The 21,114-nt window shown below is 52.6% G+C and overlaps 1 protein-coding gene across 1 annotated transcript in view; it reads right to left on the reverse strand.

Moving 5' to 3' along the window:
* Positions 1-231: 231 nt before the first annotated feature.
* POLR3A (RNA polymerase III subunit A) overlaps positions 232-21,114 on the reverse strand; it is a 53,596-nt gene continuing 32,713 nt past the window's right edge. Inside the window, exons 22-31 of the mRNA XM_062213858.1 lie at positions 14,662-14,748; positions 14,493-14,575; positions 13,762-13,932; positions 12,341-12,434; positions 12,054-12,146; positions 10,313-10,477; positions 9,507-9,671; positions 9,122-9,253; positions 7,979-8,111; positions 232-5,432 (exon numbers count right to left, since the gene is read on the reverse strand). Of these exons, the coding sequence (XP_062069842.1) occupies positions 5,284-5,432; positions 7,979-8,111; positions 9,122-9,253; positions 9,507-9,671; positions 10,313-10,477; positions 12,054-12,146; positions 12,341-12,434; positions 13,762-13,932; positions 14,493-14,575; positions 14,662-14,748 (1,272 nt within the window). The 3' untranslated portion in view covers positions 232-5,283. The remainder of the gene's footprint in view (positions 5,433-7,978; positions 8,112-9,121; positions 9,254-9,506; positions 9,672-10,312; positions 10,478-12,053; positions 12,147-12,340; positions 12,435-13,761; positions 13,933-14,492; positions 14,576-14,661; positions 14,749-21,114) is intronic.

Below are 21,114 nucleotides of genomic sequence, written 5' to 3' on the forward strand. Positions count from 1 at the left end.
TCCAAGGTGCTGTGACTTTCTTACCACTGTCAGGGACTGAGCTAAAAAAAAAAAAAAAAAAAAAAAAAAAAAAAAAAAAAAAGACCTCAGAAGGTACAAAATCAGGTGCAACAGAGTGAAAAGTACGCCACTTCCTCTCTCTTTAAGTCACCCTGGGTCGGTCTGTCCCCAGAGGCAACCATCTTAATTGGCTTTTTTTTTTTTTAAATATTTATTTTATTTACTTGAAAGTCAGAGTTACACAGAGAGAGGAGATAAGAGAGAGACAGAGAGAGGTCTTCCATCCACTGGTTCACTCCCCAGATGGCCGCATCAGCCGGAGCTGCGCCGATCCAAAGCCAGGAGCCAGGAGCTTCAGCCGGGCCTCCCACATGGGTGCAGGGGCCCAAGGACTTGGGCCATCTTCTACTGCTTTTCCAGGCCATAGCAGAGAGCTGGATCGGAAGTGGAACAGCCGAGTCTTGAACCAGCGACCATCTGGGATGCCTGAACTGCAGGCGGCGGCTTTAACCGCTGCACCACAGCGCCAGCCCCTTAACCAGCTTCTTAAGAGAAAGTCAAGCTCCCCTTTCTGGGAAATCCTCTTACATGACAGAGCTGAACAGATGACCGAGTCAACTCCCACGTCTCCCTCTGAAAAACCTGTCTATGAATTGTCCTGGTCTTAACCACTCATGAACCAGATGCTATCCACGTCAAGTTCCCAATTCACCTATTCTAGCCTCTAGCAATTCACCTGCCAGTGTCACAGCCGTCCTCCTCCCAGTGGCAAACACTCCCAAGGATCTACCGATCGAGCAGATGGCAAGACAGGCGCCACGTCCAGGGAGGCTGGACTCCCAGGGCCACAAAGATGGCCCAGAATGGATGAATTAAAAAGGGCCAGAGCTGGAGCCCGGCCAGTGAGGGCATCTGGAGAGTGAACCAGAGCATGAGGTCACCCAACTTCTCCAATTAAAACAAGGAGAGCAGAGTACTGGTCTCCCGTTCACAGAGCATGTTCTTCAGCAGAAACACTAACATTCACTGCAACTGCAAACATTTGACACAGAGGCAGGCATCGCGGTGCACAGGTTAAAGTGCTGCCGGGGAAACCCGCATCCCATACGGGAGTGCCAGTTTGAGTCTCAGCTGCTCTGCTTCTGAACCAGCTCTCTGCTAATGCACCTGCAGGCAGCAGCAGATGACCAAGTTCATGGGCCCCTGCCACCCACGTAGGGGCTCTGGACACAGTTCCTGGCTCCTGGCTTGGGCTCACACCAGCACTGGCTGTTGTGGCCATCTGGGGAATAAACCAGCAGGTGGAAGATCTCTCTTTTCCTCTTTCAAATAAATTTTTCTTTAGACTTTTTTTTTTTTTTTTGGGGGGGGGAGGCGGAGTTACTGAGAGGAGAGAGAATCTCTTCCATCTGCTGGTTCAGTCCCCAAATGGCCACAGCAGCCAGGGCTGGGCTAGGCTGAAGCCAGGAGCTTCTTCCGGGTCTCCCACATGGGTGCAGGGGCCCAAGCACTTGGGCCATCTTGTACTGCTTTCCCAGGCTCATCAGCAGGGACCTGGATTGGAAGCGGACCACCCGGGACTCAAACAGGTGCTCATGTGGTAATCTGGCACTGCGTGTAGTGGCTTAACTTGCTAGACCACACTGGCCCCTCAAGTAAATCTTTCCATTCAAATTATCTTAAAAAACATTCAGTGTGGACAGTGTGCCAAACACTGTACTAAAACCTTGATCTGCAATATCACCATTAAACTTCACTGACCCCGACCGAGGTAGACATACTCAAGTTTTCTTAGAAACCAGCAAAGTGAGGGCAGGAGGGGTTGCCATGGGTTCCAAGTCCCCAGAGAAGGGAACTGCTTGAATCCTGGTACTTTGACAGCAGAGTCCAGGCTTTTACAGAAGACACTGACCAGATGGTGAGCTCCAGTCCCCAGGCGCCCAGCGCAGCTGGGCACAGAGCAGAAGTGATTCGCACCCCAACCCTTGCAGGAGGCTGGGGTGGGGATGGCAGGCAGCATCCTTTCCCAGTGACTGCAGGCTGTGGCCTCGGCTCAGGACACACCCTCAAGAACCCAAACCTAAGAGGAGGAGGCCAAATTAGGGGCATGAAAGCCTTGCGGGGGCAGATGGGACCAGAGGGCTGCAGCACACGGGGGCCTTTTCCTGTGTGGCGCAGCCTGAGGCTCTGACCCAAGTGTACAGGTCCTCTTCGCTCCACCCCATCTGCTGGGTCTTCGCAGCTGGATTAATACCTGAGGCACCTATTGTGTTTACTGCTGCACTCCCAACACTTGAAACGCCTTGGCTAGAGCAGGCGCTTTGTCTCTGTGGAATTAAGGGATGGTTACATGAGGTGCCTCACCCTGGTCAGGTGGCACCTCCTGCTGGAGCTGAATCCCCCACATCACAGGGGCGCCCTTGCTTCCCAGCTTCTAAGTGGTGCTGGTGGGGGGCAATGTTTCTTATCCGAGTCAGAGCTAAGTCTGTGTGGAGCCCAACTGCCTTGCTTCCTTCATAACCCACAGGGATGACTCTCCCAGTTTCATAGGCAGCAAGATTTTCCTTTTGAGTTTTGGTAGAAAAATAAAGTGGTCTGCCAAGGCACAGTAAGAATTCAAGGGAAGCAACCACTGTTCAGTGTCAAGTTCAGACACGACTCCGTGAGTCCGCATGGCGCTACCCTGAAACTGGAACCTGGCTCCATGACAACTGACAGACGCCGAGATGCCAGAACGCAACCCTGCCCACAAAGGATCGGGCAACGCGGGGGCTAGCTTAGTTCCCTTTGTACAAAAGATGTAAAAAGGGCAGAGTGCATGGATGGTTGGTCAGAAACAAGGACATTTTCGAGGGTGAGACAGAACTTAAATGTTTTTCTCTTCAGTGTTCCCAGTAAGTGAGAACAAAGCCTCAGCCCTCCACTGAGCTCTTAGGATGGCACTGCTACCTGGTCACTGTGCTCTGTGCTGGCATGGAGCCCCGTGCCCCGGCAGAGGCCTGGAGTTTCAACACCCAGCATGGGATGCAGGAGGGGCACAGAATGGGGCACTGCTCAGTGTGGCCTGTGTCAGAGGTCACAGCAGGGCTGGCAGGACCAGGGCACCTGGGAGACGTGCTCCTCTGTAACGGCCCACCCCGAGGCCAGCTGGTTCTGGAGTGCAGACATGCACCCACCAGCCACACCTGTCTCATGGGCCCAAGCAGGAGGCCGCGGTGCCGTCTTTAGAGCTCCTCCCTAAGGTGTCAGCAGAGGCCAGCAGCCTGTGCTCCTCCACACCCACTGCGTGCACCCCACTGCCTCTGGATCTCATCAGGCCCATGGCGTCTTTCCCAGGCTGGCAGCTGCGGGGGGTGGGGGCCCTCTGTGGCTCTTCCCTGGGTTGCGTGAGAGCAGCAGTGCCCTCGGCGGCCAGCTCCAGTGGAAACACCGAGTCAGCACTTGTTAACAGCTCCATCCTTTGTCATGAACCAGGCTGGCTCAGTTCCAAGATACAGAGGGCCAAACATCAGGCACCACGGATGGCGTTTTCCTATCACTGTGGGCACAGGGAGAACTCAGGGTCCAACCACCTGTCCTGATGCGAGATTTCACCTGAGCAATGGCTGAAGGTCGGGACTTCTAATTCAGAACCCCACAGCATGGGGGAAAACGCTCATTCTACCACCCGCCACGAACCTCAGCAGCGTTACCTTGAACTCAGGAACATCCAAAGAATGGGAGTCCATAGAATATTACTCAAGTTCATGCACCTCCCCTATTTTTTCTCTTATTGTACCCATCTCTTTAATCCATACCGATTGTTTCACTTCCACAATCAATTCCCGTCTCATAGGTATGGGCCGCTGTTTCTTGGCCGTGTCATTTCACAAAAGAAACTGCCCCAGTGCACGGGGCCACACAGCAGGGTCAAGTCCTTGCCAAGGGGCCATGGCTATGGAGGGGCCCCTTGGGAAGGAAGGAAGGGCCAGAAGACGTGCCAGCACTGGGAAGGGACGCTGTTCTTCCCAAGGAGGGTTCTACAGCCCTCTCCACTGCTCTCGCTGGCCCCCAGCCAACGCCACGGAGCAAGTTCAGGACAGGACAAAGAACACACTGTCTGAAGACAAGCTGCTTACGTTTCCTTCCTGTGGAGCATGAAAGCCCCTCAGCTGCCTTAACCTCCCCCAGCAACGCTGCAGTGAGCAGCAGAGCCTGAGCAGGTGGCGACCACGCGTCTTCCAGGAGTCCCTGCCTTCTGTTGTCACAGGAGGTGGACACCGCCCAAGAAGCCCACAGTGGCCAATCGGTGCATGACCTCAGCTCCAGCTGATGCCCAACCCTCCTGCCCTTCTGTCTCCATGACCCTTTTATTCCTTACAGCTGGTGTCTTCCCGGACCTAGGCTAGTCCCTCTCCCATCAGCACCTCTGGGGCACTGCATAGCCACCAGTTCTGCACCAAACGTGCAGATGGTGTGGACGCCAGCACAAGGAGGTGCAGTGGCCCAGACCAACCTTCCCCCAAAGCTCCAAGCCATCCCATGTCCACCTCGGCAGGCCCTCTGTGGTCATGAAGGATGGGTTTGTTTTGTCACAAGAGAGAGCCCTGCCCCGAAGGGGTCAGAGGTCGACGAACACAACAGGACAGTCAGAGGCGTCCATAAAGACGTTTCAGTGCAGCTCGGGCCTCCCCACAGGCTCAGCCCAGTTGTGAATCCTAGACGGTTCCATCTGCTTGACCAGTTTTTCCGTGGCACTTCTGTGCTGATTTTCTCAGTTTCTGTAGCTTCTTGGGTTCAAAAGTAAAAAGCAAAAATTCTAACTCTCTCAAATGGAACAAATAAGTAACAGGAACAGTATATTCAGGAGCATGTCACATAATGAGATTCCAGCCCGACTAAGGAAGGAGAAACCAGGAATGTGTCCCGGCCTGTGCAGGGCTCAGACCTGGCTCCCAGCCAGCTGTGAAGACACCACTGGGAGCTGACGGACAGATGTGCGGCAACATCCAACTGGGGTCTCCTCCCCAGCCTAGGGATGGGCAGGCAGTGCAGAGCCATCTGTACATTAAGTTTCGAACAAACAATAAAACCCTCAGTTCTCTCCAAGCAGCGTGGTGCAGGCAGTCACCAGCGTGGGCCGTTCCCTCGGGGAGGAGCTGCTCCTGGGGAGGCAGAGGCCTTGTCTGCCGTCTGGCCCAGGCGGGGACATCAGGGCCTCTGTCCCGGGGAGCACAAAGCTCTCCCAGTCAGTTGCAGACAGGACAAGCAGCTGAGGCTGGGAATGGTTCCTCTTCCCTGGGACTACGTAACAAGGGGGATGTGGAACTCGTTTGTGTCGAAGATCAGAGGCCTTCTGGGAGGGTTTGGGTCCCTGTTGGCCTTGTGGAGCAGCTTGAAGAGGCCGGTGCCGATGTTCATCGGGATTCCCATGATGATGCACTCGGACACCCCTGCAACAACCAGAGCGGAGATCAGAGAGCTGCTCTACACACGGGGCTGTCAGCACGGAGAGAGGTGATCAGGCGGCAGGGAATCAGGGTTTGGCCCCCAGCTCCACTCCATCAGCGGGCTCAACTTGGGCAGCTTATCTTCCTTCCTGTCTGCAAGTGGCCGTGGAACACAGCTTGGCGCTGTGCTCCTGGGCAGGTGCGAGGACTTCGGCACCTTCAGGGAAGGACAGCACCGGCTTCCAGCCCACAGCTTGGAGACTGGGTCAGCCCAGCCGGTTCTCCTCTCCCATCTGAGTCACAGGCACCCTGTGGGCCCTGCCTTTGAGAATGCTCAACTCAGATTCAAGGATACTGAATGAGGCTCACCCCACACTTCCTCAGCTTGGGCCTTAGAAGAAAAAGCAAACAATGGGGCATAGTAGTGAGCAGATGATACTGCCCTAGGAGACCACAGACAGCTGTCAGCTGTGGCCGGGGAAGGGGCCGGGCCAGCCTTCACAGCCCCCGAGCCGAGCCATGGGGACCCTCAGCCCTAATGAGAAACATTCAGAAGGCATGGTTCCTATGGAGTTACAGGAGGGGCGGTGCAGATTCTTTCTCCAAGCTCCATTTCAGCTCTAACCAGACACAAATGTTGGCCCTGCATCAGGCTTTGGCGTTTACGTGCCAGGCTTTGTGCTAACGGGGAAGCAGAGAGGCAAACAAGCAAATTAAAACCCTACGCAGAGTGAAGGTTAGCGTGGGTTACGATGTGCAGAGGGACCAGGAGGAGGAGGCCACTTCAGAGCGGGTGAGGGACTAGGCCAGGTCCCTGGAGGGTGAGCGCTGGAGAGAGGTAGCAGGGGCCTAGCCTCCTGTGTGTCAGGCAGACTTGCTCTTCATGTTGCCTTGGCCTTGCCCTCTTCTGCTGTCCAGTACACCTCCCTCTGGCCCTCCTGAACCTCTGCTTTTCTTTGTTTACCCTTAGCTTAAATAATCATGTAATTTCTCTTTCCCTCCATCTCTACTCTGCATCTTAGGGACAAAATATAATTGTATGCTCCGAATGAGGCCTCACCTGACCACTGTGTAGTTCACAAATCCACGCAACTGCTTAAGAGGTAGCAGAATATGGCTACTGGGAAGCACAACTCTGGCTTGAGAACGGAGGCCAGGCTCTAAATTCCTGCTTGGGCCTCAACGGCACATGACCCCGGCAGCTTATGGACCCTCCTGGGCCCCAACCCCTTCCCCGGCCCGTCTTCAGGGGAGGCGGCAGGCCATTCAGACGCTGAAGTGACAGTTCTTGCTCATGCTCCCTCTCGGCCAGGCCAGTACATTGCCTCCAGAAGGGGCTTTGTGGATCGGGCAGGTTGAGGGTACGCACAAGGATGTGACCCTGCCATTGGCCTGGACAACAAGTGATGAGGCCACTTGCTCTGCTCGCTTGAGACAGGACTGACCACACACGTCATAGTGGGTTGAGACTCTGCATCCATGGTGCCTGGCAGAGGGCTCAACAGATGTAAAAAGGGTGCCCGCTGCCTTTCTTGTCACCACCTGGGTGGCTGCAACATTGCCTGTCTCCTGCAACGCTGGCATCACACAGAGGGAGCTGGATCGGTGTGGCCAACTACAACTTCAGGAAAACTTTCCACCAGCCTAGGCTCGACCTTTCCTTCTTGAACCAAAAACTGCACTGCCTTGTGGAGGAGATGCAAGGTGCAAGACTGATCGGTTCCGATGCTATGACCTGTGCCTTATTCTTAAAACAATAAAACTCTGGAGGCTGGTGCTGTAGTATAGTGCGTTAAGCTGCCTGTGGCTCTGGCATCCCATATCGCTGCTGGTTTGAATCCTGGCTGCTCCACTTCCGACCCAGCTCCCTGCTAACGCACCTGGGAAAGCAGTGGGAGATAACCCAAGTGCTTGCACCCCTGTACCCATGCGGGAGACCAGGATGAAGCTCCTGAATCTTGGCTTCAGTCAGGCCCAGCCCTGGCTGTTGTGGGTATTTGAGGAGTCAACCAGCAGATGGAATCTCTCTCTCTGTCTCTCCCTCTCTATAACTCTGCCTCCCAAATACATTTATTTTTTTAATTTTTTTTTTGACAGGCAGAGTGGATAGTGAGAGAGAGAGAGAGACAGAGAGAAAGGTCTTCCTTTTTGCCGTTGGTTCACCCTCCAATGGCTGCTGCGGCCGGCGCATTGTGCTGATCCGAAGCCAGGAGCTAGGTGCTTCTCCTGGTCTCCCATGCGGGTGCAGGGCCCTAGGACTTGGGCCATCCTCCACTGCCTTCCCGGGCCATAGCAGAGAGCTGGCCTTGAAGAGGGGCAACCAGGATAGAATCCGGTGCCCCAACAGGGACTAGAACCCGGTGTGCTGGCGCCGCAAGGCGGAGGATTAGCCTGTTAAGCCACGACGCCGGTCCCCCAAATAAATTTAAAAAACCAAAAAACGAAAGCTCCGCCTTAGTTGACTCCCTGGGTATGCCTGGAATCCGGCCACGGTCCCCGCTATAAATAAGGCAGGCCTCTGACTCCACTCCTTGACACGCCAAACCTACCACAGACGGAGTCCTTCTGGCCGAAGTAGGCAGCGTCGAAGAGATGGTCAGCTGTCTTCTCGAAGGAAGCCAGCATCAGCACACTCTCCTTCATCTTGGCCAGGCCAAACCGGGTGATGCCCAGGACTTCCCCCTGCAGCAGGAGACAGAGGGTCAGAGGCACTCGGGCAAAGCACTGCGCAGCCCCTCGACAGAGCAAACCCGCATCAGCCAAGAGGCGGTTCAAGCTGCAAAAGCAGGTCTGAAAGGGACCTCAGCGGCTCTGCGTTCAGCCTCTGTGCCCATGAGGAGGTGAGCCGCTGCTGGCTCGGGGGGCCCACCCCCAACCTGGCAGGTGGCTGCAGCAGAGACCTGAGACTCTCCCTGCAGAGAGCAGGAACGCTTCTGAAGGTGTTCAGTACGGCTCAAAGAAGAATAAAAGACTCCAGTAGGAAAAGAACTCATTACGTGTGGGGCCTTTCACTCCAAGAATGAAAGTGCACGCCATCACTACAGAGGTGTTTGTAAAGGCTGTGGGACAGGGAAATATTTACAGGTTACACATCCCATGCACACCGCACACTGCGCTGACAGAGGAGCTGTGTGTCCAGAACAAGCCTGGGGAGGCGGACTGGGAGGCAGCCTTTCCCTCGTGGGGGTGAGAAACTGGCCACCTTCAGCTGGTTTCTGAACGCCCTGTAACACAGCACAGGAAAGCCCACTGCCCCACGGCGCTGCTGGAGGGGAAGCATTTATTTTGGGGAAAAAAAAAAATGAGAAAAAATTAAGTGACTATCCTTAGCACCCCACTCCTCAGCCTCCTGCTTCAGATCCTGTTAACTTAATCTCCTCCTAGAAATGCTCACAGAAGTTATGAAGAGGACCAGACAGGGAACAAACACCTCGCTCAGCATGGGCCCTCTGGGCTCTGGGAAAAGGCTAGCTGGGCACTAGCTAAAATCCAGGGGCGGACAAGAGCCATAGCCAGGCACGGCTCTGCACTTCACCAACATGGCCCGCGGGTGCCATAACGCTGCGGTTCTCCCGTTGGGAGTTCACACGACACCTGGCCCCACCAAGTTCTGGTTTCTGGTTTCCGCTCCAGGGCACTCCATGTGTCTCTCTCCTCCTGAGAGTGGATCTGCAGAGGCCCCGCCCACACACCTTGTAGGTCATCAGGTCGGAGAGCAGCATGACGTGCCTCCTGTCGATACTCATGCCGTGGTTGACCATCGTGTACTGGATTTCATTGATGATGGTGGTCCGGGCAGCCTCGATGCCCAATGTCTTCTCTACCTGTGGAGAGCTGCGGGTGAGTGCAAATGGAGATTTCTGGGAACATTACCTCCATGTCTATCCACTTCCTTCTCTGCCCTGCAGGTTCAAGGCAAGCCTGCACTGTTTCTCAGAAGTGGATTTTAAGCCTTTCCTTGTGGTAGATCCAGTGCATACAAGGCCCAGTGAGCTGTGCTAGGAGCGAGCCGGGGGCCAGCAAATGGCATGAGGGAGCCAGTAGGACCCCGAGTGGACACTGAGGGGTGGGCGATACCTCATACGTGTTGTTGGAGGTGGTTCTGGTGCCCCGCACGCCGTGGGTGGCCATGACTGCCCGCAGGTTATCGCCTTCCACCAGCAGCTTGTACTTCTCCTTCCCACTCTGCTCGTCAATGTGGATGACAGCTCTGGACACTTCTGGGATGCCCTGTACCACCACCTGGATTCAGAGACATGGCGGGCTCTGGACACTGCGATATCCATGGCCCCACCAACCTGAGAGCCTCAAAATCACAGCAGCTTAAGGGGAGGCCCTGGGGCTGGGGCTTCTCACCCCAGTGCTCGGCAGAGGTCACCAGTAACACTTTTTTTTGACAGGCAGAGTTAGACAGTAAGAGAGAGAGACAGAGAGAAAGGTCTTCCTTCCGTTGGTTCACCCCCCAAATGGCCGCTGCGGCCAGCGCGCTGGGCCGATCTGAAGCCAGGAGCCAGGTGCTTCCTCCTGGTCTCCCATGGGGTGCAGGGCCCAAGCACTTGGGCCATCCTCCCCTGCCTTCCCGGGCTACAGCAGAGAGCTGGAACCAGTAACACTTTAAACCCAACTGCCTGTGGTGTACCTTGGAGGGTCAAGGGCTGTGCCCCAATCCACAATCAGCTGCACTCTCAGAGAGCATGGCAGAGCCTGATGGCGGAGCTAATAAAAAGAACCCGACTGATCCCTTAGGGATGGGGCCAAGGAGAAACAAAGAAATGGGCACCATCCTCAGTCTGGCTCATGAACAAAGTCCCTGGGGTTCCCACTCCTGGGCGTTCAAACTACAGGTAAACACAGGCTCTCCGGCAGTGCAACTCCTGCCTCACCTTGGGGAGATCCTCCTTCAGGAACTGTAGTACGTAGTACATGGAGCTCTTGCTGTTCTCTCTGGGGGTGACACACACCACGGCCTCGCCGTGAACGGCCACGTCGCCCGGCTTCACGCGCAGCTTGGACGTGCAGATGGAATAGCGCACGGTCTCAGCGTTCACCTGCACGGCAACCCAGCAGCTGTTATGGACACAGGTCTGCAGGCTTCAACCACATGCTTTTCACCATGTATTTCATTACTGCCCCTCTAAGAACCCTTTTTAGACCCTTTTCCCTCCAAACCAGAAAAATGTTATGCACGTACCTGTTTATGTATTGTGTATCTGTGCTTTACGCATCAAACTAGCAGGTGTTTTTCACCCCAAGAACCCATATTTGCCCTGTTGAGAACTCATGCTCCACTCAGGGAGGCACGCGCTGCCTCCAGGTGGCTCGAGGGTGGCTGGAGGCCAGGACGGCATCAAGCCTCAGTGGAGCAACCCACGATCTGCCATCACCATGGCTGTCATGTGCCACATGCTCTTCTGGTAAAAGAGCCCCAGGCAGGCAGCTAGGGACATGCTGCAGCAGTCCCCACGCTGGAAAATGGGCTGTCAGACTTGAGTCATAGTCGCACGGGCAGCACATGGATTTCACACTTGAGAGAATGTGTTTTTGTGTTTTAAAGACTAATTCAGGTGTAACTCCCTACAAGGAAGGTGCCAGGACATGACTCAGTTCAGTGTGTTCCTTGCCCGAGTCTGAGAGAAAGGCTACTCATCTTTCAGCTTCACCTATTCATCCATGCCGGTGTTAACAGGTTAATCTACGCAACAAAAACTATTTACTGGGCCAAGCCGGGGGTGAAGCCACCACTGGGGACACTTGTGTCCCTATCAGAGCGCCTGGGATTGAGTTGTGGAGCCTTGGCCTCCAATTTGTCTTCCTGCTAATACATCCTGGGAGGAAGCAGGAGATTGCTCAAGCACTCGGGGCCCTGCCACCCAATGAGAGATCCAGATGGAGTTTCAGGCTCCTGGTTTTGGCCTGGCCCAGCCCTGATTATTGTGGACTTTTGGAGAGTGAACCAGCAGATGAAGATCTCTCTCTCTGTGTCATTCTTTCAGATGAGTGGGAAAAAAAAATCATCCACTGACCCAACCAAGTGTTGCACTGGGAGCCTACAGGTAAGGAAGACACAGCTGGCCCTAGGGTCCTTCCAGAAACTGGGAAGGTGGATGAGGTGACCCGTTATCACAAAACACGCCACGGGATTGCAGCTGAAGTCCCGAGTGTTATTACACAGCTTTTGTCAGGAGTGGGCTTTAAATATTTTTTTTGGTTTGTTTTATTGTTTTCTAGGATAGAATTCCCATTCTATTTTTGGTCTGGTTCATTCCCTAAATGTCCATGATGGTCCCAGGAGCCAAGAACTCCACCCCGGTCTCCCACACAGGTGTGAGGAACACAATTACTTGCGCCATCACCACTGCTCCTAGGGTCTGCAGTAGCAGGAAGGTGGAGTGAGGAGTTCAGCTGGGTACCCGGAAATTCTGATGGAGGACTTGGGGATCTTTACTGACAGGTGGAACACCCACTCCAACTCAGGTGTAGCAAGAGAGAATGTGAAGGTACAACAGAATCCAACGGCAGACACGGGACAGAGCCTCTGCAGCGCTCTCTGTCACCCTGCTTTATCAGCACCTGTCGTGGGACTAGCAGGATGACTTCCTCTACACATTTAATCACGTGACTCACTTCCAGTCTCAGCAGCCTAATCCGCTCCAGGGAGAGCTTGACGAGAATAAAGCAGTCATCAGGGAGAAACACTTCTTCAATGTACTCCGAAATCTGCAGTGGCAAAGCATCAGAACGGTCATCAGTGCTTCCCTTTCCCGAGAGCAGACGGCTTCCTGCCTTTTCAATGTCTTTTTTAGAGCTGGAATAGTGTGGCCGCGACTGATGGGTCCACGCCCGGTGGCTGCTCTTACACTTCTTACAACACTGCAGATCCAGTGTTCTGGTTTCCAAGAGGGATTTCTTACCTCCCCCAAGAGGGTTTTCTCAATTCTCCCCTTCACGAGGCGAGCGTAGTCCGCATCATCGTCCTTGTCCAGCTGTGCTGTGATAATGGGAGTGCTGTGGGAGGCAAAGGGGAAATGATTACGGCACACGGCCGGGGCCTGCTCGAGGACGACGGCTTTGTCACACCTGAAGACTGGGCAAGCGCCGCAGCTGCCCTTCCCTGAGTGCTCCCTGTGTGTCGGGCATGCCGCGAAGGGCTGTGCACACGTTCTCATTTAGACTTACTATTCTGGGAGCTCCCCAGGCAGCTCACTCCACCAGAGAAAGGAAAAGGCTTTCAGAAAACTCTCCCTTAGAGTGAGCCCTACCACTTTCTCTTTGGTCCTCAGAGCAGTTATTTAGTTCTGTTCCCTGCGTGTACCGACCTTTCAGGTACCACAGCTGTCCAGGCACACCTCTGGCTCCTCCAAGCAAAAGCCATCAGCCTCCATCCTCACTGTCCTGGACATGTACCCTGAACACATATTCCTGGGACTCACCTGACCAGGCCAGGGAGGCAGGCAGCGCGCCTAACTCCTTGGACATCCACAGTGACTGTTCTACAGTGTAGCTATCTTTGATTAAATGCCATGCATTGGGGCCTGGTGCTGTGGCACAGCAGGTAAAACTGCCACCTGCAGTGCTGGCATCCCATTTGGGTGCTGGTTTGAGTCCCGGCTCTTCTACTTCCCATCCAGCTCTCTGCTATGGCCTACAAAAACAAGTCCTTGGGCCCCTGCACCCGTGTGGAAGACCTGGAAGAAGCTCCTGGCTCCTGGCTTTGGATTGACACAGTTCTGGCCATTGCAGCCAATTGGGGAGTGAACCAGCAGATGGAAGACCTCTCTGTTACTCTGCCTTTCAGATAAAGTAAATAAATCTTAAAAAAAAAAAAAAAAAATGCCATGCATTCTCATTTTTGTACTGAGATCATGGACGAAATGATTTTTCTCATCAAAAGCACTGTAATGTATTTTGATTTCCTCTAGCTTCAGATCACCTACCAGTCCTATCATGAAACTACTGGGGGGCGTGTGTGTGTTGTGGAGTCTGACCACAGGCCAACCGACAGACATACCGGTCAGGCCTATTCAGGCTGGGACCAACGACATCAAAAAAGATGAAACCTCCACTGACACATGGCTCCAATTTTCCTAGTCACTTTCACATCTTTCTATCATCCGACTTGTATCCATAAAAAGCCATTGCTTCCATTCTGACTATATCCAGTTTCAACTTATGCTTCTGAGTGACTTTTTAAAAAACTAAAACGGGATTGGTGCAACAAGCGTGCTGTCCAGAGTGTGAGACACTGTCCCAGGAGAGCATCACAGGCATGCGTGCAACACAAGGCTGTTTCTCCAGGGATAGGACAGATGAGTGTGGGACAAAGGGAGCCAACCTGATGGCCTTGGAAGCATTGATGATCTCTTTGATGCGAGGCACGCCCAGGGTGATGTTCATGGAGGCCACGCCTGCAAAGTGGAAAGTCTTCAGGGTCATCTGGGTGCCTGGCTCCCCAATACTCTGGGCACACAGTGCACCCACTGCAGACCCCGGCTCCATCTGTGCTCTAGAGGGAAAAGGCAACACGACAAAGATGAAATCCTCAGGCTCCTGGGCAAGGCTTCTGGTGACCCCCTCTTAACAGAAAATAAGCAGACGCCACCAGGGTCAGGATGGAATTGGCAATGGGCTAGGCTGCATCTGAGATGGAGTAAGAGCCTGGCATTGACCAGGAGTAGGTGCAGATGGGGGAACTGGAAGATCAAGGCAGATGACAGTGCAGCTGAATTCTGCGTGGCTACTCGTGGCCAGCATGTGACGAACGGGCTGGACATCTGTGGCCTGGAAAAGACCCGAGGTCTCCTACCCAATGGCACAGAAGGCACAGAGTACTGGCACCTGCCACACGTGTCAGGAGTTTCTTCTGGGGAAATTTCTATGCGGTTAATTCCACATATTTTAGGGCATCTGGTCAAGCAACGCACTGGAGTCCTTAGATCTGAGGGGACAGAATCTGCTCTAGTACTGGCAGTTCCTAAGTCGTGCTGGCACAGGACTCTTTACCCTGGGAAACAGGGGAGGTGGGAAACCATGCGGATGCCCAGCAGTCCAGAAAGTAGCCCCCACCTCATGTACTTGTCCCGGCAGGTCTCCAGAAACTTTTCTATTTGGGTGGGGGTGATCCGGTCCAGCTGGTACAGCACACGGGGCTGGAAGAACAATGTCAAGTGCAGAGTTAGGGCTGGCAGCACCTGCAAACACCTTGGTGTCCTGACACAACTGGGAAGGCTCTTACCTCTGTTGTGCCGTTATCATTGATGCCGTATTTATCTCTGGTTTTCTTGATCCTCTCAGAAACACCCTTAATGAATTTTTTTATTTCCTGAAAGATTACACAGCAAACATCAGTTGTGCTTCTTAGTGATTCAGGTAACACGGCTAACTATGATAGTTATGGTAACATTCAGGTAACATGGCTAGCTATGATAGTTATGGTAACATTCAGGTAACACGGCTAACTATGATAGTTATGGTAACATTCAGGTAACATGGCTAGCTATGATAGTTATGGTAACATTCAGGTGACACAGCTGATAGTTACGGTAACATTCATTTAACATGGCTAACTATGATAGTTGTGGTAACATTACCTATTAAACTTCAGGAATACATGATGAGTTTCTCAAAGTTGTGCAGCGGTTAAATAGACATAGGCATACTGTTTTATTGCACCTTGCAGATAACTGAGCTTTTAACAAACGTAAGGTTCCGGCCGCCTTGTGGTGACAAAGTCTGTGTGATTTTTCCACCAGCAGGGGCTCACTTGTGTCAGTCACACCTGACTAATTTCTGCATCCTGTTGACGTTTTCATTAAATCTGCTATGGTGCTCTGTGATCAGTGATCTTTGATGTCCCTATGTTTTGGGTTCCACAAACCACACCCAGGTAAGATGGTGAACCCAAGTCATGGATGTTGGATGTGTTCTGACTGCACCATCAGCTGCTCCCCCATCTCTCTCCATCTCCTCATGGCCCCCGATTGCTTCAATATTGAAATCTGGCTAGTTAATAACCCTGTAAGTATTCAAGTGAAAGGAAGAGCTGCACTTCTCAGTTTTAAGCAGAAGGTGGAAATGATCAAGCTAAGTGAGGCAGGCACATCCAAGGCAGACAGGGCAAAAGTTAGGCCTCTTGTGCCAAACAGCTGAGCTGTGAATGTAGAGGAAAAGTTCTTGAAGGAACCGAAATGTGCTACTGCAGTGAGCACACATGTAAGAAAATGAAACCACGAAGCCATAATATTCCCTATAGCCAAAGCCTAATGCAGAGCAAGACCCGACCTCTCTGCAGGTCTGTGATGGTCGACAGAGGTGAGGAAGCGGCAGGAGAAAACTCCTGAATCTGGCAGGGATGGGTCCACGAGGTTCAAGGAAAGGCATCATCTAGGCAACTTCCAAGTGCAGCAAAGGCTGAGGCAGCAGCCGCTGCAAGACCCAGAAGCTCTAGTGAGGGTAACTGAGGGGGTGCCAGGCAACGTGGCCTCAGCCTAGAAGACGATGCCACCCAAGACTTTCACAGCTAGAAGTCAACACTTGGCTTCAAAGCGCCAAAGAGATGCCTAATGCAGCTGGTGACTTTGTTGAAGCCACGGCCCACATCCCATTCTGAAGAACCTAGGACCCTTAAGAATCTACCTTGCCTGTGCTTAATGAATAAAACAAGGCCTGGATGACAGCACCTGCTTACAACATGCTTTAATGTGTATCTTAAGGCCCACTCTTGAGATCTGCTAGTCAAAAAGATTCTTTTCAAAACACTACTGCCGACTGGGCTCCCGGTCACCTAAGAGCTCAGATGGAGAATCCTGACACAGGTTCTCAGTGCGTGTGCTAACACAGCATCCTTTCTGCAGCCAAGGACCAAGAAGCAGCTGTGACTTCCAAGTCTCATGACTAAAAAATACATTTTGTGGGGTTGGCATTGTGGCATAGCCAGTAAAGCCAGCACTTGCAATGCTGACATACCATTTGGGTGCCAGTTCGAGTCCTGGCTACCCCACTTCCAATCCAGCTCCCTGCTAATGGCCTGGGAAAGGCAGCGGAAGACAGCCCCAGTGCCTGGGCCCCTGCCATCCATGTGGGAGACCTGGAAGAAGCTCCTGGCTTTGGCTTGGCCCAGCCCTGACCATTGTGGCCATCTGGGAAGTGAACTAGAGGATAGAAGCTCTCTCTAACTCCGACTTCCAAATAAATAAATCAATCTTGAAAACAAAATGCATTCTGTAGGGCTATAGCTGCCATAGTCAGTGATTCTACTGATGCATCTGAGCAAAGTAAATTGAAAACTTTATAAAAAGGATTCACAACTCTAGATGCCATTAAGAACACTTCTGATTCTTGTGAAGTCAAAATATCAATATTATCAGGAGTTTGGATTTCAACTCCTATGGATAACTTTGAAGGGCTAAAGACTTCAGTGAAGGAAGAAATTGAAGATGTGGTGCAAATATCAAGAAAACTAGAATTAGAAGTGGGTCCTGGGGTAAGCATTGTGGCGCACTGAGTTAAGCTTGCCCATATCCCATCAGTGCCTCTGTACGATCCAGCTTCCTGCTCACGCACCTAGAAAGCACTCAGGAGGCAGTAAATGGTGGCCCAAGTACTTGGACTCCTCCCACCCACACAGCTTGCGTGCAGCTCCTGGTTTCAGCTTGGCCCGGACCTGCCTGTCGTGGGCATTTGGGAAGTGAACCAGTGTTAAGTGATTTCTCTTTGTTGCTCTGCTTTTCAAATGAATAATTAAAAGCAAACAAAATCGGGGGGTGGGGTGGGGGGCTGAAGAGGTGACCGAATTGCTAAAATCTAATGAAACTTTCAGAGATGAGGCGTTGTTTCTGACGGAGGAGCAAAGTGCTTTCTGGAGATGGCTCCTGCTCGTGGTGAAGATGCTGTGTTTCCAGAGATGGCAGCAGGGGGTCTGGGCTCCTGTTCTGAGAAGGTCCTACGGGAGGTGAGGTGCTAGCAAAGCGCACTGCACGCTACACAAGGGGAGAGCCAGTCTGGGTGGTGCACTTCATTGCTGCTTAGTTTAAGAAACTGCCACAGCCACCCCAGCCTTCAGCAGCCACCAAAACTGAGCCACAACCATCCACCAGCGAAAAGATTATGGCTCACTGAAGGCTCAGATGATTGTCAGCAATTTTTAGCATTTGGTTTAAGACTTTTTTTTTTTTTTTGCATTTGAAAGACAGAGCCACAGAGAGGTCTTCCATCTGTTGGTTCACTCCCCAAATGGCTTTGATGGTCAGAGCTGAGCTGATCAGAAGCCAAGAGCTTCTTTCGGGTCTTTCACATGGATGCAGGGACCCAAGGACTTGGGTCGTCCTCTGCTGCCTTCCCAGGCACATTAGCAGGAAGTTGGGTAAGTAGAGCAGCAGGGACTTGAACCAGTGTCCACATGGCATACTGGCGCTGTAGGCCGGGGCTTTAACCTGCTGCATCACAGTAGCAACCCCAGCATTTAAGTGTTTTAGAATTGAGGTACATATGTTGGTTCTTTGGACATGACATTGCTCCACATTTAACAGACCATAGTAGAGTGTAAGCCTACTTCCATACGTACTAGGAAACCAAAATACACGAGTGCCTACCTTTATTGCAACCTATGCTTCACTGCAGTGCTGGGACTGATCCTGTAGTGAGTACTGCCAGGTGCACCTGTAGCAAAGGTTACCATGGATCTGGGCTCCATTACAAAGTGGCATCCCGTCCACAATCTCTTGGTGCAAGTGCTTCTAAGGCCCATCCCCTACTGCTGCAGTGACACTGCCACCTGGGGAGCTTACATGCTGCTAGGGAATATTCTTTTGCTCTCCCAGCACCACATGGCCTAAACTCTTACAGCCCAGAACAGGTCTAAGCATACATTTACACTTTCATTTCTACACTGATTAATTCTTGAGGGCTTCTCCTAAAGCTGTGATGATCAAATTAAGTGCCATCAGCCAAACCACAGCTTTGTACACACATGCTGTGAGCTGATCTTCGTTTCCAAGAAAACTCTGCAACCCCAGCTTCTCTCTGCATCACGACCCCACCCCCAGCCCTGAGCCTCACGCTCCCTTCCCATACACAGTTACAACTTTGTAGGCATTCCTGGCCATTGCCCTCACAGCCACTGTGGCTGTCTGTGCTGTTTCAGAACAGGGAATACAACAACATGGAGCATGGAAGAAGATGTAAGGTGCGTGATAGTAGGGGCGGGGCTGACAGGCCAGGCTGAGATGACAGACCTGACACTGAGTTTTCTGGTGACCACCCAGAGGGGAAGACCTGTGGCTTCACGATCTGCTGCCGCCAGCAAATCAACCTGGCACACTCACTGCCCCTCCTAGAACTGGGGTCGCAGAGCCTTCTCTTGGGGAGGGCTCCCAGGAGCAACGCACAAGCTGCCCACGGCGGCAAACACCGAGCACCCAGGACTGGCTCTGTGAGCACTCCTGGGGCAGACTGCAGCACATGCGGTACAGGAGCACCCGTCTTTAGTGGCCCTGGGAGCTGGCAATCAGGTGCTCTGCTTTGACCCAGGCATGTGTGTTAGATATGAGAAAGAGTGGACGGACTGTGCTTCTCTCCAGCTCCTTCCCAGAAATGGGATTTCCCTCAATGACTGCGAAAAAACCACGTACACAATGAGTTTGAATGGACTGGAGCCTGCTGCAGGTGTCCAGCTGCTATGTGGCTGGCTGAGGACAGAGGCATACATAGAGGTGGACGTGTGGGCTGGCACAAGGGCAGACTGTGCCAGTCTCATGTAGCCTTGCTCCTCAATCCCAGGGTGGCCTGCAGGCCCCCAGAGAGCAGGCCAGCACACCTTGCCTGAAGCCTACTCACTCTCTTGGCTGAAAACGTGTAAGCTGGAAACAAATGTTTTAAAGTGTACCGACCCAGAAGCTTACTTTTGCAAAAATCAAATCCTGCAGGGAACCCAGAGAGTTTAACACTTCCTAGTCCTATTCAATCTTAACTTTGCAAAAATAAATCTCTTAAGGTTCCCACAGACTACCCAGCAATTTCTAGTTCCTGCCTTTTCAGAAAGCACAACACTAGAACTTTACATTCTTAGGTTTACATAGCCTGAGCACCTGTCTCCACAGTCACCTGCTCTCCCCAGCCCTTGGGATGGTCTGGCATCAGCCTTGTCACCTGGAGGACACTGAGAAGCTGGTGGGGTTTAGGGGTGGCCAAGGTGATAGTGCCTCTCCATGCAGGTGCTCTCTCCAAAGTCTTCTCTCTCAACAGTTTCTGTGGAATTCAGTCTCTCTCCCAGGAGCCTAGGTGGTACACAGGCTACCAGGGTGGGGGTGGGGGGTCCTATCACCCCTCAACTGTCCCTTTCCCATGACCATAGTTTCCTTACGACTACCCACTCTGGCCAACTCTTCCTTCCCAAAGGGAAAAAAGACACACATGAATGATTACCCTGCAGCTCAGCAATGACCCTACACAGAAAGGACTTTTATTTAACAAAGGACTTTTAATTTGTAAGAAATTGAACATTCTCAAGAGGCTCTTTTTAAAGACAAACTTGGGGTTGGTGTGTGGCACAGTGGGTTAAGCTGCCTCCAACACTAGCAACCCATATGGATGCTGGTTTGAGTCCTGGCAGCTCCACTTTTGATCCAGCTCCCTGCTAATGCACCTGGGAAAGCAGCAGAGGATGGCCCAAGTTCTTGGGACCCTACCGCCCGTAGGAGACCGGATGGAGTTCCAGGCTCCTGACTTCAGCCTGACCTGGCCAGAGCTGTTATGGACATTTGGGGAATGAACCTGTGCACGGAAAAGCTCTCTCTGTAATGTCTTTCAAATAAATAAAGTTTCTTAACAATTTTAAAAATAAGGAAAAGCTCTTCAGACTCATTCACTAGAAATCTGAGACCACCATTTCAGACAGGGGCAGTCACCACAAACCACAAGGGGAAAGCAGCTGGAGAGGGCCGTGGCACAACTGTTTCGGCATGGCTCTGCCTCCCGGAGGGGCTGTTCAAAGGCATTTCTACCTGGTGCAGAGGAGTTTTCCTCCGCGTCATTCAGGGCAGAGAGCGTCCTCCCCCAGCTACTCATCTGGCTGTGGCCGGGTCTTTACAGAATGTTCCCGCGAGCCCCCTTGGCCCCGATGTTGCTACTCCATCACTGGGTGCTCTGGGCTGCTTGAGCTGCCATACAGGGGACACAGCAGCAGACAGAAGGGCAAGCAGCCCCAGGAGGCAAGGACTCTGCACACACCAAACCTACTCCCCAGCTGAGCACTGGAAATGAACACACGTTCAGTGGCTTTGCCTAGGGGAGTGCTTTCCTTACAAGGGTTAAGGGCAGACGCTCTGGAAGTTAGGTTAAAAACCGATGCTCCCCTGGTGGAACAGAAAACAGAAACAAACCGAGAACTCGGATCAAACAGCCCATGCACACTAGAGGGAACTCACACCACGGCAATCAGCAGGCAATTAATTACATGAGTAACCAGCCATTAGATTGTCACACACACTCAACAGAGTGCGAGCAGGGGCATCGGCCTTGGGCAGGGGCCAGGCTCTGAGCCACTCAAGAGTGGCCTTTGTTGCTTCAGCTCTGGGACGGGCTAGGACTGAAGAACATCTCATGAGCTCAGACAAAGCTGTTCTGGCCAGTGGATTTCAGACTCCTCCGGCAAATCTGAGCTCATCAGATTGTGAGCATCTTGGGGGCTAGG

The sequence above is a fragment of the Lepus europaeus genome, chromosome 17 (assembly GCF_033115175.1).
Source record: "Lepus europaeus isolate LE1 chromosome 17, mLepTim1.pri, whole genome shotgun sequence".
NCBI classification, from domain to species: domain Eukaryota; kingdom Metazoa; phylum Chordata; class Mammalia; order Lagomorpha; family Leporidae; genus Lepus; species Lepus europaeus.